At 39.7% G+C, this 18,485-nt stretch overlaps 1 protein-coding gene across 6 annotated transcripts in view; it reads right to left on the reverse strand.

The window, feature by feature from the left end:
- The window catches only part of ARNTL2 (aryl hydrocarbon receptor nuclear translocator like 2), a 114,107-nt gene that overhangs the window by 69,046 nt on the left and 26,576 nt on the right, over nucleotides 1-18,485 (reverse strand). The window contains exons 1-2 of one of the 6 annotated variants that reach the window (XM_039240817.1): nucleotides 6,975-7,021; nucleotides 6,195-6,242 (exon numbers count right to left, since the gene is read on the reverse strand). The exons of 3 other annotated variants lie outside the window; for them this stretch is intronic. In XM_039240817.1, the coding sequence (XP_039096748.1) occupies nucleotides 6,195-6,216 (22 nt within the window). In that variant the 5' untranslated portion in view covers nucleotides 6,217-6,242; nucleotides 6,975-7,021. Of the gene's footprint in view, nucleotides 1-6,194; nucleotides 6,243-6,974; nucleotides 7,053-17,681; nucleotides 17,760-18,485 lie in introns of those variants that run through there. 2 more of the 6 variants (XM_039240819.1, XM_039240820.1) reach the window with 2 other exon arrangements.

The raw sequence follows: 18,485 nt of genomic DNA on the forward strand, positions 1-18,485 counted from the left end.
ACCCAGGAATGAATCCCACTTGATCTTGGTGGATGATTCTTTTGATATGCTGCTGGATTCGATTTGCAAGGATCTTGTTGAGAATTTTTGCATCCGTATTCATCAAGGATATTGGCCTATAGTTCTCTTTTTTTGTTGGATCTCTGTCTGGCTTGGGAATCAGAGTGATGCTGGCTTCATAAAATGAGTCCGGGAGTTTTCCTTCGACTTCTATTTTTTGGAATAGCTTGAGAAGAATTGGGATTAATTCTGTTTTAAATGTCTGGTAGAATTCCCCAGGGAAACCATCAGGTCCAGGGCTCTTATTTGTTGGGAGATTTTTGATCACTGATTCGATTTCTTCACTCGTTATGGGTCTGTTCAGGTTTTCTATTTCTTCCCGTGTGAATTTTGGTAGTGAGTGTGTGTTTAGGAATTTGTCCATTTCTTCTAAGTTGTCCAATTTGTTGGCATATAATTTTTCATAGTATTCCCTGATAATTGCTTGTATTTCTGAGGGGTTGGTTGTAATAAGTCCATTTTCATTCATAATTTTGTCTATTTGGGTGCTCTCTCTTTTCTTTTTGATAAGCCTGGCTAGAGGTTTGTCAATTTTGTTTACTTTTTCAAAAAACCAACTCTTGGTTTCATTGATCTGTTCAATTGTTTCTTTGGTCTCTATGTTGTTTATTTCTGCTCTAATTTTTACTATTTCTCTTCTTCTACTGGGTTTAGGGCGTTCTTGTTGCTCTGCCTCTAGCTCCTTTAGGTGAGCTGTTAGATTTTGGACTTGTGCTTTTTCTAATCTCTTGAAATAGGCCTGGAGAGCAATGTACTTTCCTCTTAGGACTGCCTTGGCCGCATCCCATAGATTTTGAATTGTTGTGTTTTCATTTTCATTTGTTTCCATATATTTTTTAATTTCCTCTCTAATTGCCTGATTGGCCCATTCATTCTTTAGAAGGGTGTTCTTTAACCTCCATGTTTTTGGCGGTTTTCCAGACTTCTTCCTGTAATTGATTTCAAGTTTCAAAGCATTGTGATCTGACAGTGTGCATGGTATGATCTCTATTCTTTTATATTTATTGAGGGCTGCTTTATGTCCCAGTATGTGATCTATCTTGGAGAATGTGCCATGCGCACTTGAGAAGAAAGTAAATTCCCTGGCCTCAGGATGTAAAGTTCTAAATATATCCGTCAGATCCATCTGGTCCAATGTGTCTTTCAAGTCCATTATTTCTTTAGTGATTTTCTGTCTGGTTGACCTATCCATTGCTGTAAGCGGAGTATTAAAGTCCCCTGCTATTAGCACATTCTTATCTATAAGCTTGTTTCTGTTTGTGATTAATTGTTTTAGATATTTAGGTGCTCCCATATTCGGTGCGTAGACATTTATGATTGTTAGTTCTTCCTGATGGATGGACCCTGTAATTATTATGTAGTGCCCTTCTTCATCTCTTGTGATTGTCTTTAATTTAAAGTCCAGTTTGTCTGATATAAGTATCGCTACTCCGGCTTTCTTTTGATTTCCTGTAGCATGATATATATTTCTCCATCCCCTTACTTTTAATCTGAAGGTATCTTCCCGTCTAAAATGAGTTTCTTGTAGACAGCATATAGATGGATTTTGTTTTTTAATCCATTCTGCTACCCTATGTCTTTTGATTGGAGCAGGGCATGAATATTTTTAACACTAAATTGCTAAATATGATAAAATTATTTTTGTATAGAGTGTGGTTTATTAGATGTTTAATAAAATATAAAAATCAGAATCACTGAAATACACACAGCCTATAGTCCAAAGCTGGGCCTCCCTGAATAACTCTATTTCTCTTATTAAAATAGATGTAACAAGTTAATATTTACATCTATAACTTACAACATAGATTGAAAATATGTAAGTAGTATTTACAAAGAAAATCTACAGTAGTGAGAGATTTTTAACACATGTCTAGCTGTAACAGATAGATCAAGCATTTAAAAAAAACATTGGTATTGAAAATTTAATCCACACAATGGACAAGTTTGGTGTAAATAGACATATACAGATGACTATTCCTAGGAGGTTCAAAATCCATTGTTTACTTTGGGGTACACATGAAGCATTTATAAAAATTAACAATATATTGGACACAAAGCAAGTAAGTCTCAACAATTTCAAAAGAATATCATACATCAAATATTTAGTGACTTGGTATAATTACGCTAGACACCAGTAACAAAAAAATAACTAGAAAATCCCTGTATCTTCAAACATTAAGAAATATACAAATAACACCTTCAGGTAAGGAAGAATTCAGATATAAAATTCTAAAATAATACTAAAATATTATACATCAAAATATGTGGAGACAGTGAAAGCATTACTTAGAAGGAAACTTTAACCTTTATTTTAAGAAATTAGAAAAAGATTGGTAAAATCCAAAGAATTGAAAGAAATCATCAGGGGGGGAGGGGGGAGGTGGGCATGGAGCAGGGCACTTGTGGGGATGAGCACTGGGTGTTATATGGAAACCAACTTGACAATAAACCATTTGTAAAAATAAAAAAAAAAGAAATCATCATATCAGAAGTATTAAAATATATACAAACAAGTGCATGTCAAAAAGCCACACATGGATTCTTTTTTTTTTTTTTAATATATTTATTTATTTCTAGGAGAGAGAGAGAGAGAGAGAGACAGTGTGAGTAGGGGAGGGTCAGAGAGAGAGGGAGATGCAGACTCTGAAACAGGCTCCAGGCTCTGAGCTGGCAGTCAGCACAGAGCCGGACACGGGGCTCGAACCCACGAACCACGAGATCATGACCTAAGCGAAAGTCGGACGCTTAACCGACTAAGCCACCCAGGCGCCCCACATGGATTCTTTAAAAGACTGTAACTCTAATAACTCTATAGCAAGGTTTACCAAGAAAAAAAAAAGAGGACATAAGCAAATATGAGTGATCACGGGTCATAACTTTAGATAGTCTAGAGATTTAAAAGATAGTAAAAATCTCATGAACATTCTTTTTTTAAATTTATTTATTTTGGGGCACCTAGGTGGCTCAGTTGGTCAAGCATCTGACTTCGGTTCAGGTCATGATATTGCGGTTCATGGGTTCCAGCCCCGCTTCGGGCCCTGTGCTGACAGCTCAGAGCCTTGAGCCTGCCACGGATTCTGTGTCTCCCTCTCTCTCTGCCCCTCCTCTGCTCACTCTCTGTCTCTGTCTCAAAAATAAATAAACATATTTTTTAAAGCTTGCTTATTTTGAGAGAGAGAATATGCATGCAAGCAGGAGAGGAGCAGAGAGAATGGGGGGAACAAGAGAATCCCAAGCAGGATCTGCATTGTCAGCACACAGCCCAACACAGGGCTCGATCCCATGAACTGTGAGATCATGAGATGCACCAAAATCAAAAGTCAGTTGCTTAACCAACTGAACCACCCAGGTGCCCGTCATTAACAAAATTCTGAATATTTGGAATTTTAGATAGAATGAAAAAATTCCTGGAGAATTTTAACTAAATAAAAACTGAAGCAAAAAGAAATAAAAACCTGACTATCACTATATTCCTTCTTACGCAACTATTCTAACATATAGAATATATACATTGGCCCCCAACTCTTTTTTGAGGATTTCATAATTTTAAAATGAAAACCTGACAATGTCAGTACAATAAAAGAAACTTACAGGGTATCTCATTTATGAACAAATATAAAAAATCTTAACAAGATATTAGCAAAATTCAGATACGTACAAAAAGAATAGCTCATGATGACCAAGATAGTTTTACTCCAGGGATGCAAAACTGGTTTAAGATTAGTAAATCAATGAATATAATTTACCAGAACAGATTAATGGGAAAATGTGATTATCTCAATAGATATAGAAATATTAAGGAAGAAATACTGAAAGCATTTTCTTTACAATCAGAAACAAGAACATTTTTTACTACTCCTCCTTTTCAACACAATAGTAGAAGACTTAACCACTGGAATAGGGAAAGAAAAAGAAATATGAGGTTTAAGAATTGGGAAAGAAGAGGGACGCCTGGGTGGCTCAGTTGGTTAGGTGTCCAACTTCAGCTCAGGTTTGTGGGTTCGAGCCCCGCATTGGGCTCTGTGCTGACAGCTAGCTCAGAGCCTGGAGCCCGTTTCAGATTCTTTATCTCCCTCTCACTCTGGCCCTCCCCTGCTCATGCTGTCTCTCTCTCTCTCAGAAATAAATAAAAAACTTTTAAAAGAAATTAAAAAAAAGAATCGGGAAGGAAGAAAAATGTTTTTTGCTATTACTGAGAAATAGTATAATTGAGTATATAGAAAACCCCAAATAAGCAACAGATAAATGATTAAAATTAGAAAGTGTAGGGGTGGGGCGCCTGGGTGGCTTAGTCGGTTAAGCGTCCGACTTTCGCTTAGGTCACCATCTCGCGGTTCGTGGGTTCGAGCCCCGCATCGGGCTCTGTGCTGACTGCCAGCTCGGAGCCTGGAGCCTATTTCGGAGTCTGTGTCTCCCTCTCTCTCTGACCCTCCCCTGCTCATGCTCTCTCTCTCTCTCTCTCCTAGAAATAAATAAAACATTAAAAAAAAAAAAAAAAAAAGAAAGTGTAGTGGTGTCTGGGTGGCTCAGTCAGTTGAGTATCCGACTTTGGCTCAGGACATGATCTCCTCATTCATGAGTTTGAGCTCCATGTTGGGCTCTGTGCTGACAGCACAGAGCCAAGAGCCTGGATCCAATTCTGTGTCTCCCTGTCTCTCTGTCCTCTGTTGCTCATGCTCTGTCTCTCTCTCTCTCTCTCAAAAATAAGTAAACATTAAAAAAAAATTTTAAGTGTAGCAAGTTGGCTATATATAAGATCAATATATAAAAATCAACGTCCTTTCTATTCAACAGTAATAAAGAAAATATTTATAATAAGATATTTTAAAAGATTCCATTTATGATAACCTAAAGAATAAATCTAATGAAAGTGTATAATATCTTTGGGGTGACGGGGTGGCGCAGTCAGCTCAAAATAAACATTTTTAAAAAGTGTATAAGATCTTTAAAAGAAAATTATAAAAATTTATTTAAAACAGTAAAAACAGCCAAGTAAATGGAAAGATGTCCATTGGATTGGAGTCCTCAATATCCTAAAGATGTCAATTTTCCTAAAATAGATGTGTAATTGAATTCCTCTCAAAAGACTTTTTTCTGGTAGAATTTCACAAGCAATATAAAATGTATATGGAAGTACAATGGGTCATGAATAGACAAGGGAAGGTAGAAGGACTTGCTATCAGGTTATCAGGACATTAATAAAGCTACAGTAATTAAGAGAGTATAGACAAACCAAAGGAAAAGTAGAAAGGGCCCAGACATGATAAATGGACATCTGCTAAATGTCTGAGGTGGAATTTCAGGTCAATAGGGGGAAAATAACTTTTTTTTTCATTTCATTTTATTTTATTTATTTTTTTTTACAAATAGTTTATTGTCAAGTTGGTTTCCATATAACACCAAGTGCTCATCCCCACAAGTGCCCTCCTCCATGCCCATCTCTCCCCTCCCCCCCCACACCCATCAGTGGAAAATAGCTTTTTAGTAATTGGTCCTAGGCCAGTTGGTTTTCTCTATGGAAAAGAATAAAACTGGACCCTCTACCTTATACCAATATATAAAACCCAACTCCAGCTGGAGTAAAGACCTAAATATAAAAGGTAAAAATGTAACAGAGAAGATGCTAAAGGAGAGAGAATATATTTTATTGGTGGGGAAAGAACTTTCCAAAACATAAAAAGAAAAAACAGTTAAAACTGATCAACTCAATCTTCTTAAAATTAAGTTCATGTTGATCAAAAGATAGTATACAGAAAATGAAGCCACAAGCCACAAACTGAGAGAAGAGATGTGTTACAGATATAAACAACAAAAAGCTAATATCTGGACGGTATAAAGAATGCCTTTACATCAATAAGAAAAAGACCAGCAACCCAACAGAAAACTACATAAAAGACTACCAAGCACTTCATAAAAGAATTCCAACTGTCAATACACAAATGAAAAGGTAACTCAATCTTATTAGCAATTAGGAAGAGCCAAAGTAAACTATAGCGATCTACCCATCCCATGGCTACAACGGAAAAGTCTGAGGACACCAGATGTAAGTGAAGATGCGGTGCAACAAAAGTTTTATGCTTTGCTAGTGGGAATATAAATGGCTACAACCACTTTGGAAGCCACTTTTGTATTACCTAATAAAGTTGAATATTGCATAGAACATATGATTCAGCATTCCAGTCCTAGGTACACAGAGAAACGGCATGCATATTAGGAGACATGTACAAAAATTCATTAGCAGCACCATTTGTAACTGAGCAAAAAAAAAACCTGAGAAAACTAGAAGCTAAATTTTAATTGACAGAAATATAAATTGGTTAGCCACTATTAACAGCGGTAAAGATGAACGAAATACTGATATCAACATGGATGAATCTCCAACTAGTAATGGTGGGCCAAAAAAGTGACAGCTAAAAACCTATAGCATGTTTTTTAAAATTATATAAAGTTTAAAAATAAGTAAAACTAATCATTTTTAGCACTATCTACAGAGGTTGCCACATTATATAGAAAAGCAAAGGAATATCTAACACAAAAGTCAGAATCCTCTTTGGGAGAGAAGGGCATACACAGGGGCGTGTAAGGAACTCATGTTCCATTTCTTAACCTGGGTGTGAATTCACAGATTTTTTTTAAATTTTTTTTTTTTTAATATTTTTAAAATTTATTTCTAGGAGAGAGAGAGAGACAGAAAGAGACAGCGTGAGCAGGGGAGGGTCAGAGAGAGAGGGAGACAGATTCCAAAACAGGCTCCAGGCTCTGAGCTGGCAGTCAGCACAGAGCCCGACGTGGGGCTCGAACCCACAAACCGCGAGATCATGACCCAAGCGAAAGTCGGACGCTTAACCGACTAAGCCACCCAGGCGCCCCCTTTTTTTTAAATTTCTTAAACTACACGTTTAATTTTTACAAACCTTTATAGGTTACGGTATATCTCACGATAAAGAAGTGGGGAGTGGGGGAGCTGCATGGCTCAGTCAGTTGAGTGTCTGACTTCAGCTCAGGTCATGATCTCGCAGTCATCTGAGTTTGAGCCCCACATCAGGCTCGCTGCTGCCAGTCTGTCAGCACAGAGCCCACTCTGGATCTTCTGTCTCCATCTTTCTGCCCCTTCCCGGGCTTGCGCTCTCACAAAAACAAACATTAAAAACAAAAAGCAAACAAAAAGAAGTGGGGAGAATAATTTTATCAATGATTGTTGGCCACTCAGGAATTAAGTTTACAATTTTTGGCATCCCAAGACTTCCAGGCTTGGACTCTCTTAATGGGAACAATTCAGGATCACCAGATATCACATGAAATTAATTATGATTTCAGCTCCCAGACTTCAATCTGATGGATCTTGAATGGCAGAACACCATCTGTCTCCACAGAAAAATGTAGTGAGTTTCTTACAATAAATGACAAATCGATAGGAAAAATTCACCATCTATGAACATGGTTCACACCAGACCCTTCCCACTAACCTCCAACCTCCAACACATTCAAGTAAGCACACTGTTTACCCCACATAAGTTCGAAACAAAAATAAATGTTTTTGCCTCTCATTCTAGGAAACATGATCTTCATATTTCAATCCTACTGCCTTACTAACTCTTAAAATAAGAAATGGACCATCTTTAGGCTGGCGGAAAAATATTCTTTTCACAAAATCAAAACCTAAAGCTCTGAGGGTCTTTATTTGTACGGTCCCTAATGAGTGGGGGAATACTGCCCCCTAATTAGCTATGTTCCATCAAGTCTGGCTATGTCAGTAGAAGTGAATTCAAAACAGAGGGCTTTCTGTAAACAAAAAGAAAATATGGGTTAGTGTGACTAATTTAATTCTGGATGAAAAGATCATGTAGTGGATTTCTCTTAAAAGGTGACTCGCAATTTAAAGAGTAAAGATTTCATTTTTAACCTCCCCATTTACTTTCAGCCTCCACATATACTTAATTTTTTTTTTTTAAATTTCTAGGAGAGAGAGAGACAGCGTGAGCAGGAGAGGGTCAGAGAGAGAGAGAGAGAGAGATACAGACTCTGAAATAGGCTCCAGGCTCTGAGCTGGCAGTCAGCACAGAGCCCGACGCGGCGCTCGAACCCACAAACTGCGAGATCATGACCCAACCGAAAGTCGGACGCTTAACCGACTAAGCCACCCAGGCGCCCCCACATATACTTATTTAGAAAATGAAACCATGTGTGAGGAATTGAAAGTTAATTCTGCTTTTGTCAAAATCATTTTGAAGGTATATGCTTCAGTAGTTTGATATTGTCTTTCCTCACCAAATTGTCACTTCTCAGTGGCAAAGATAATACATGTTATTTTTTCCAGAAAAATAACATTTATTTATACATCTCTATAATACTATTTTCCTATTAAAAATGTTTTTGTGTATAGTTAACAATGTTACATTAATTACAGGTGTACAACATAGTAATTCAACATCTCTAAATGCCATGCTATGCTCACAAGTGTCACTACCATCTGTCACCACACCTGGCTGTTATAATACCATTGACTGTATTCCCTCTGCTGTACTTTTTATTCCTGTGGCTTATTCATTCCACAACTGGAAGCCTGTACCTCCCACTCCCCTTCACCCATTTTGCCCATCCCTCCACCCACCTCTTCTCTGGCAACCCATCAGTTTGTTGACTGTATTTATAGGTTTATTTCTGTTTATTCATTTATTTTTTTTAGGTCCACATGAGTGAAACTGTATGGTATTTATTTCTCAATCTGACTTATTTCAATTTCCACCATACCCTCTACATCCATCCATGTTGTCACAAATGGCAAGATCTCATGGTTATTTGTGGCTGAGTAATATTCCAGTGGGTGCATGTTCACCACATCTTCCTTATCTATTCATCTATCAGCAGACAACGTAGATTGCCTCCATGTCTTGGCTATTGTAAATAATGCTGCAATAAACATAGGGGGTGCATATATCTCTTTGAGTCAGTGTTTTCATCTTTTTTTTTTCTAAATGTTTTATTTATTTCTGAGAGAGGGAGAGAGACAGTGTGAGCAGGGGAGGGTCAGAGAGAAAGAGGGATACAGAATCCAAAACAGGCTCCAGGCTCTGAGCTAGCTGTCAGCACAGAGCCCAATGCGGGGCTCGAACCCACGAACCATGAGATCATGACCTGAGCCNAAATAAAAATAAAAAATAAAATCACACCCAAGCTTCAGCCCTCTCTTCCCCTCCTTTTGTTTTCCTATTTTTAAAAAATATTTAAACATTTTTATTTATTTATTTATTTATTTTTTTAAATATTTTTATTTATTTCTAGGAGAGAGAGAGAGAGAGACAGCGTGAGCAGGGGAGGGTCAGAGAGAGAGGGTGTCACAGACTGAAATAGGCTCCAGGTTCTGAGCTGGCAGTCAGCACAGAGCCCGACGCGGGGCTCGAACCCACGAACCATGAGATCATGACCTGAGCCAAAGTCGGATGCTTAACCGACTGAGCTACCCAGGCGCCCCTCAGTGTTTTCATTTTCTTTGGGCACTAGAATTATTGTATCATATAATATTTCTCTTTTTAATTATTTCAGGAACCTCCATAATGTTTTCCACGGTGACTGTACCAGTGTCTCCACCCAGAGTGCATGAGGGGTTCCTTTTTCTTCACATCCTCACTAACGCTTGTTATTTCTTGTCTTTTGATTTAGTCATTCCAACAGGTGTGAGGTGATATCTCAGTGTGCCTTTGATTTGCATTTTCCTGATGATTAACAATGCTGAGTATCTTTTCATGTGCCTGTTGGCCATTTGTATGTCTTCGGAAAAATGTCTATTCATGTCGTGTAGGAGTGCTAACAATACTGACTCCATCTTTGGCCCTTCATCTTGTCATGTTTGCTCAATGACTTCTCTTGGGTCTATGTGGTCCAGGCCACTTGGATATTAATACGCATACCTTAGACATGCCTGCCAACACTGGGATGGTGAGAGCCTTGTTTTGGCCTCTCATTAATCTGTTAGAGATAACATGGTCTTCCTTCTCTCCTGATGTACAGGTGGTGCTACAAGATCTAACTAAAGGGTAGCCGCCAATTAAGTGCATGAAAGCCTTCTAGGTCTGTGTGAGCCCTTGATCTCACTACAATGCCCTCCTGCATTTCCCCTCACTCTATAAAGTCTGTGAACTAAGGCTTGGACTTTGTGGAGAACAGCTATGCGGACTGCTATGGATCATCCTCCACTCAATCCCCACACCTCATCCCACCCCCGTCTCCCCATGCCCTAAGACTCCCCCTGCCCCTCACTCAGTTACACCTGCATAAAACTGTGTGAACTCTGTAGAGTGGCCTGCTTCATTTTCCAGTCTCAAAGTGCCTTCTCAGTTTGGGGGATACTTTACTGTCCCTCTCCACCTTCTAATAGGTCCTCTGCCCATTTTGTTAATTGGATTATTGGTGTTTTTGATGTTGAGTTGGGTAATATGTGTTATTTAACACTCAATGAAATAATTCAGAATTTAGGGGCATCTGGGTGGCTCAGTCAGTAAGCATCTGACTCTCAGTTTTGGCTCAGGTCATGACTTCATGGTTTGTGAGTTCAAGCACTGTATCAGACCAAGTGCTGACAGTATAGAGCCTGCTTGGGATTCTCTCACTCTCTCTTTGACCCTCCCCTCCTCAAAATAAATAAACTTAAAAAATAATTCATAATTTAGATTGTACAAAGATACTATGATTGTCCTTTATACAGGAGGTGTTGTAGTTTATTTAAAATGACATTAGCAGGCACCCGGGTGGCTCAGTCGGTTAAGCATCCAACTCTTGGTTTTGGCTCAGATGATGATCTCACAGCCCCATCTTAGGCTCTGTGCTGACAGCATGAAGCCTTTTTGGATTCTCTCTCCCTTTCTCTCTTTCTCAAAATAAATAAGTAAACTTAAAAAGGTGACATTAGCATTATATCTCACTCCATTCTACATGCATCTCCCTGGTGATGGTCATCAATCTAACTATATTTTAAAGGTTTACTATTTAGTATCAGTTCCTCAAGGATGAAAATAAATTGGGGAAAATGAGAAGCTGTTTGGGAATCATCAGCAGGGGAGAGCAAGTAACCATTTGGTTTAGGCTCATAGTTATAAAGGGATCAAATTTAGACAATGACATTGTGCTTGAAAGAAAATACACACACACACACACACACACACACACACACAGGCACACACACATTCACAGACATGCAATGGCAGGATGGAAAAACATTTTTTTCATACAACTTAAAAACTTTTGTCACGGGGCGCCTGTGTGGCTTAGTCGGTTAGGCGTCCGACTTTCGCTTAGGTCATGATCTCACGGTTCGTGGGTTCGAGCCCCGTGTCCGGCTCTGTGCTGACTGCCAGCTCAGAGCCTGGAGCCTGTTTCAGAGTCTGTCACTCCCTCTCCCTCTGACCCTCCCCTGCTCACGCTGTCTCTCTCTCTCTCCTAGAAATAAATAAAACATTAAAAAAAAAAAAACTTTTGTCACACTACCTATTTTCATTGCATTAGTGTGCTATATGTTAAAATTTACATAAAATTTAAAGTATCCTATGAGTAACTTTGTGTTAAAAACAGTTTATGCCATATAAACATTTGCTTCTCAATTTCTGACAATCCGTGCCCCCAAAACCGTTTCAGTCTGGTCTACCCACTACAAATTGTTTATTTAGGGCATAGGAGGGGAGGGAGAAACAAGTCATTTAAACATCTGAGACTGTTTATTTAAAATAGAAGTAGAGGCATCTGGGTGGCTCAGTTGGTTAAGGTTAAGCATCTGACTTCAGCTTTGGTCACAATCTCACAGTCCAGTCTGGGTCATTGAGTCTGAGGCCCGCATCAGGCTCTGTGCTGACAGCTTGGGGCCTGGAGCCTGCTTCGGATTCTGTGTCTCCCTTTCTCTCTGCCCCTCCCCTGCTTGTGCTCACTCATTCTGTCTCTCTCTCTCTCTTTTTCTCTCAAAAATAATAAGTGAACATTTAAAATTTTTAAAAATAAAATAGAAGTAATCTTCTGCAAATTTCACTTGTTTGTTTGGGGGAATCAAAGTATTTGAAATCTGTTTGAAACGAATAGTGATGCTAAGTAACTAGCCCAGCAAAAAAGAGTCCTTAGTGGTGAGCCACTGTAGATGTGTAAGGTATCCATCAAGAAAAGGCACTGAGTTAAATGTGTTTTTTATTTAATAAACGTTTACAAAAATTAAAAATAATTTTTAAAAATGTTAAGCTTTTCATTTTGAAATAATTTCAGACCTCTAAAAATAATGCAAAGAACCCCCATCTACCCTTCAGTCAGATTCCCCAAATGATAGTATCTTACTTAACCCTGAGACCAGGAATAGTCAAATTTTGCTAATTGCCCTGCTAACGGCCTTTTGCTGGTCCAGGATCCAATCCCGATCACATGATACATTTAGTTTCTGTTATGTGTCTTCAGTTTCCTTGAATATATTTTAAAGTTTATTAATTTATTTTGAGAGAGAGAGAATGCATGAGCCTGAGGGGGAGGGGCAAAAAGAGTGTGAGAGAAACAATCCCAAGCAGGTTTCATGCTATCAGCACAGAGCCCAGTGTGGGACTGGACTGCATGAATGGCCAGATCATGATCTAAGCTGCAACCAAGAGTTGGATGCCTAACCGAGTGAGCCACCCAGGCGCCCCTTCAGTTTCCTTTAAATTATAACATTTCCTTAGTCTTCTTCTGTCCCTGAGGTTTTTGAAGGGAACTGGCCAGTTGTACAGAATGTCACCCAGTCTGTCTAATACTCCTTTATGACTAAATTCAGGTTATACACTTTTGTCAAGGATGCCACAAAAGTGATACTGTGTCCTTCTCGGTGTTAAATGCCTGCGCTTTTCAATGTTATTGCTTCTGGGACTTTTCATTGTTTCAATAAAATCCTGCTCTCCGGGACTCCAAAAGGTTTTCAGCTCATAGAATCAACAAAAGAGGCAGAAGAAAGATTTATGGGACCCACAGTAAGCTTCAGTACTGGAGAGTTTCAAGGACCATATCATCTCATACCCCCAAATCTTAGGATAGTGCCTGACACAAAATAATAAGGTTTGTTGAAAGAATGAACTCCATTTCATTTCATTACCCCTAGACATTCAAAAGAGAATCTGAAAGCCATGTGAAACCAGAACAAACAGATTCACCTTCCCGGACTGCTGGAAATGATAAAATTCCCACAGTAAATAATATGCAGTTCCCCACTGTACTATTTTGCAAATCAGTAGGCCTACTTCCTACCATTACTTCATTTTTACTCGAGTTTTTTCAACAGAGGGAAAAATACACTTGATTATCTATTGGGAAAAAAAAAGGTACTGTGTGATATGGGATTAGGCAGTCTGAAGTAATTTCCTAGAACAAGGAGTAATTATTTTATAGGTTTGTGGTAATGCATCATAACGAAAATCAAAAACTGTTTATCACTGACCTATACCATAAGATGCTTAGTCACTACTGGTTAAAGTACTAATTGGCACTATTCAAGAATAATACCATCCATATAGATAGTACTACACACAAATCATGAAAAAGCTTTTGCTCCATGACATATCAGATAAAGGATTAGTATCCAAAATCTATAAAGAACTTATCAAGCTCAATCCCCTAAAAACAAATAATCTAGGGAAGAAATGAGCAAAAGACATGAATAGACACTTTTCCAAAGGAGACCTCCAGATGGCTAATAGACACACGAACAAATGCTCGATGTCACTCATCATCAGGGAAATACAAATCAAAACTACAATGGGATACCACCTCACACATGTCAGAATGGCTAAAATCAACAACTCAGGCAACAGGAGATGCTGGCGAGGATGCGGAGAAAGAGAATCTCTTTTGCACTGCTGGTGGGAATGCAAACTGGTGCAGCCACTCTGGAAAACAGTATGGAGGTTCCTCAAAAAATTAAAAATAGAACTCCCCTATGACCCAGCAATTGTACTAGTAGGTATTTATCCAAGAAATACAGGTGTATCGTTTCAAAGGGGCACATGCACCCCAAAACTTATAGCAGCAGTACCAACAATAGCCAAAGTATGGAAAGGGCTCAAAGTCCGTCGACAGCTGAAAGGATAAAGAAGATGTGGCATATAGGGGCTCCTGGGTGGCTCAGTCAGTTAAGTGTCTGTCTTCGGCTCAGGTCATGATGTCGTGGTTTGTAAGTTTGAGCCCTGCATCGGGCTCTGTGCTGACAGCTCAAAGCCTGGAGCCTGTTTTAGATTCTGTGTCTCCCTCTCTCTCTCTGCCCCTCCCCGACTCACACTCTGTCTTTCAAGAATAAACATTAACAAAATTTAAAAATAAAAAAATAAAAAAGATGTGGTATATATACACACACACATATATATACAATGGAGTATTACTCGGCAATCAAAAAGAACAAAATCTTACCATTTGCAACAATGTGGATGGAACTAGAGGGTATAATGCTGAGCGAAGAGAGTCAGAGAAAGACAAATATCATAGGACTTCCCTCATATGTGGACTTTAAGATACAAAACAGATGAACGTAAGGGAAGGGAAGCAAAAATAATATAAAAACAGAGAGGGGGACAGAACCTAAGACACTCTTACATACAGAGAACAAGGGTTGCTGGAGGGGCTGTGGGTGGGGGGATGGGCTACATGGATAAGGGGCATTAAGGAAGACACTTGTTGGGAAGAGCACTGGCTCTTATACACAGAGGATGAATCACTGGAATCTTCTGAAATCATTACTCCACTATATACTAACTTGGATGGAAATTAAAAATTAAAAAAAAAAAAAAAGCTTTTGCTTAACAGAGATTAAAAATATTTTATTAATGGGGCTCCTGTGGGGCTTGGTTAAGTGTCTGACCCTTGATTTTGGGTCAGGTGATGATGTCATCATTAGTGAGATAGAGCCCCATGTCGGGCTCTGTGCTGACAGAATGGAGCCTGCTTAGAATTCTCTCTCTCCCTCTCTTTCTCTGGCCTAGCCCCACTCATGCTCGCTCACTCTCAAAATAGAAGAACGTTTAAAAAATATTCTATTATTTCATAGTATTTATTAAGAGCTTAAGGTAGGTGGAGGATGTATTTTTTTTAAATGTTTTTTTTTTTATTTATTTCTGGGAGAGAGAGAGAGAGACAGCACGGGCAGGGGAGGGTCAGAGAGAGAGGGAGTCACAGACTCCGAAACAGGCTCCAGGCTCTGAGCTGGCAGTCAGCACAGAGCCCGACGCGGGGCTCGAACCCACGAACCGCGAGATCACGACCCAAGCGAAAGTCGGACGCCTAACCGACTAAGCCACCCAGGCGCCCCGGTGGAGGATGTATTTTAAAAGGTTAAGATTTAGTACCTGCGCTCAAGAAGCTTACGATCCTGAATATGTTTGTGCATATGGAAGCATATAGACATAAAAACCAAACATAGAAAGGAATTAGATTTAGATGTAGGTACAAGTTTCTGCTGCAAGAACACAGAGGGAAGAGCACTTAATTCTGTTTGGGGGAAGGGAATCATGCTTACAAGCGTGTTTTCAGGCTAAGAGAACGTCGTGAACAGGTGGCAAAGCAAATGCATTCAGTAAAATCCTGTGGTGTCATTAACAACGGTGTTTAGTTGTTGAATCAATGAATACATATTAGAGTCAAGTTTTAGAAAATGCACCTCCTGATACAGTCTAATGGCTAAAATTGGATTTTCAAAAATAAATTTTACCTTTCCACATACGAAACAAAATGCACATAAGATTGCCCTATCTGACCAGAAACCAGATCCCCAGATGATCATTCACCTTGCAGGAATGCAGACTGTCTAGAAAATTCAAAATAAGTATGAGGCTTAGATTTACGGAGAGTTCACAAACGTCTCTGGAGATTTATCTATCTATGAATTCTTACTAGGCCTAGAAAAGGCAGGAGAGTCTCTCAGTGACCACTTTTCCTGAGTTGTCAATCCAAAGAACCAACCGAACCCTGAGGAAAAGCAGATATTTAGCCAGATTAGTCTCTGAAGCCAGAAAACTATCTTACTCAAAATAAAGATAAAGGGTGGATATTAAGGTACAGGGGCTTAAACGGGTCTTTTTCCAAATTTCCATCTGTTCTCTCAGATGGAATATGTCCACAGACCCTTCACACTGTTAAGGGTTTTGAAAAGAACTCAGTTTCAGACTCCAACGCATCTATTACTAGGACAGAAAAATTGCACCCATTACAGTTTCCCATGGTTTCAGCCTCAGTGACCTTGGGAGAAGAGGAGAATTTGAATTTTGATTTAAACGTGGGATTTTTACCTGGGTACACCTACAGGGAGGAAAATGAAGGAAACCATATGGATGCCCAGACAAGGTCTTTTGATAAAGAAGTTCGGCATCCACAATAAATTGGCATTCTGTTTTTCTAGGTCAAAAAATCTGACGTTTAAGGTCTCTTCCTATGATAACAGCGTTGTATTGGTGGCGTCTCTGCCATTCCTTTCCGTTTGTTGAAAAGTGCAACATCTTTGGTGAATGGGCGTGGCTTGGGTGAAGGAAGACCAAGAAGCAATTCTCAGTTATATTTTAGGAAAGTGTTTATTTTCTCGTAGTTCCCTCCAGTCGCTGCATTTGAAACAAAGCTTTACTTGGCATGTGCCCTTGTGAAAAAGAGTAACGGGAAACCTCACTAAAATGGAGTCACCGAAATGGATGAAAATCGATTAACTAGACTAAAAGTCACCAAAATGGAGGTTCAGCTGGGGTGCTCTGACACCCTGCCACTCCTCAACTGCAGACCCAACAGGAAGAGATGGCCCTTGCGCCTCGTTGCTAATTTACTAGCCTCCCCCAACAAGCCAGTCCATGAGAGACAGTCACAGTCCCGATCACTGAGAAGCTGCGCCACTGCCGGCCTCACTTCACTCCAATGGACTTCTGTTTATAACTGCCTTTCCGACTTCCTCCTTTCCTCTAGAAAAGTGCATTCCTCTCCTTTATTCTTGAGAGCTGCCTATGGTTTTCTGTCAGCCTGCTTGTCCCAGCTTGTAATTCTCTCTCATTCCTGAGTAAACCCATCTTTTGCTAGTAAAATAACGAAGATTTAATTTAAAATATTTTTTATTTATGAGATATAGAGACAGCATGAATGGAGGAGAGGCAGAGGGAGAGGGAGACATAGAATCTGAAGCAGGCTCCAGGCTCTGAGCTGTCAGCACAGCCTGATGCAGGGCTTGAACTCACCAACCGTGAGATCAGGACCCGAGCTGAAGTCCGACTGAGGCATCCAGGTGCCCCCTGGCAATTTTATTTTTAAGGTAAACACTCCAGGGCACCTGGGTGGCTCAGTGGTCAAGCTTCTGATTTCCGCTCAGGTCCTAATCTCACGGTTGGTGACTTTGAACCCAGCGTCTGCTGTCAGCGCAGAGCCAGCTTTGGATCCTCTGTCCCTGTCTCTCCCTCAAAAATAAACAAACTTAAAAAAGAAAGGTTAACATTCCACTATTCAATCTAAAGCCAGAGGATTTCGAGTTTTTAACATGACCTAAGGAGCTGAGGTGGAAAACGCTGAACTCTTAGTGAGTAGCCACACTGCCTTGCTGCCTGGGTATCTGCCCCCTTTGCATAGATTTTTTTTCAATCTTTGTAGCTTTTCCATAGAAATTTCTTAACCTCTATTATCATTTGTAAGGTTGGAGAGTCATAGCTTCAGCTTTTTGACAGGTTTCCCAAAGTGAAGGCTTGGATACCATCACATGGAGAATCTCAAGAGCAAGCTGCTCTCCCACGACTTTCCTTTCCCTCTGCCCCGCCCACCCTTCCTTACACAACAGGCAAGGAGAGCGCTCCTTCTTGAGTGGATGGGCACGGTCTATTGGGGGCAGTCTGAGGAAGAAAGAAGAGGATATAATTTTTCCTTTAGCATCTATCTGGATGCTGGCATACGGACTTATGCTTGTGTTCCCCACTCCCCTACATTCATATGTTAAAATCGAATCCCCAAAGTGATGGTGTTTGGAGGTGGGGCCTTTGGGAGGTACTCAGGTTATGAGGGTGGAGCCCTCATGAATGGAATTAGTGCCCTGATCAAGGGGCCAGAGAGCTAGCTCATCCTCTCTCTGCAGCTGGCAGGATGTAACCAGAAAAGCATCCACTCCAGAACCTGACCATGCTGAAACCCTCAGACTTCCAGTCTCCAGAATTGCAAGAGACAAAGTTCTCTCGATAAAAAGTAAAAGAAAAATGATGTTTATGAGTTTTATGAACATGGAAAATGCTTATGCAATGTTTACTTTAAAAAGCAGGATGAAAGACAAAGAGACGATGTAAAAGACAAAAAACAAAGAAAATGTATGTTCAGGGGAGAAAAAAACCTGGAAAGAGGCACAGTGAAATGTTCCCAGGTGTTTTGTCTAAAAGGCCAAAGGATTTTTTTCCCGTTTCTACTTTTCTATATTGCTCCAAATACAGAAAACA

The sequence above is a fragment of the Hyaena hyaena genome, unplaced genomic scaffold (genome assembly GCF_003009895.1).
Source record: "Hyaena hyaena isolate Hyena2069 unplaced genomic scaffold, ASM300989v1 scaffold_182, whole genome shotgun sequence".
NCBI classification, from domain to species: domain Eukaryota; kingdom Metazoa; phylum Chordata; class Mammalia; order Carnivora; family Hyaenidae; genus Hyaena; species Hyaena hyaena.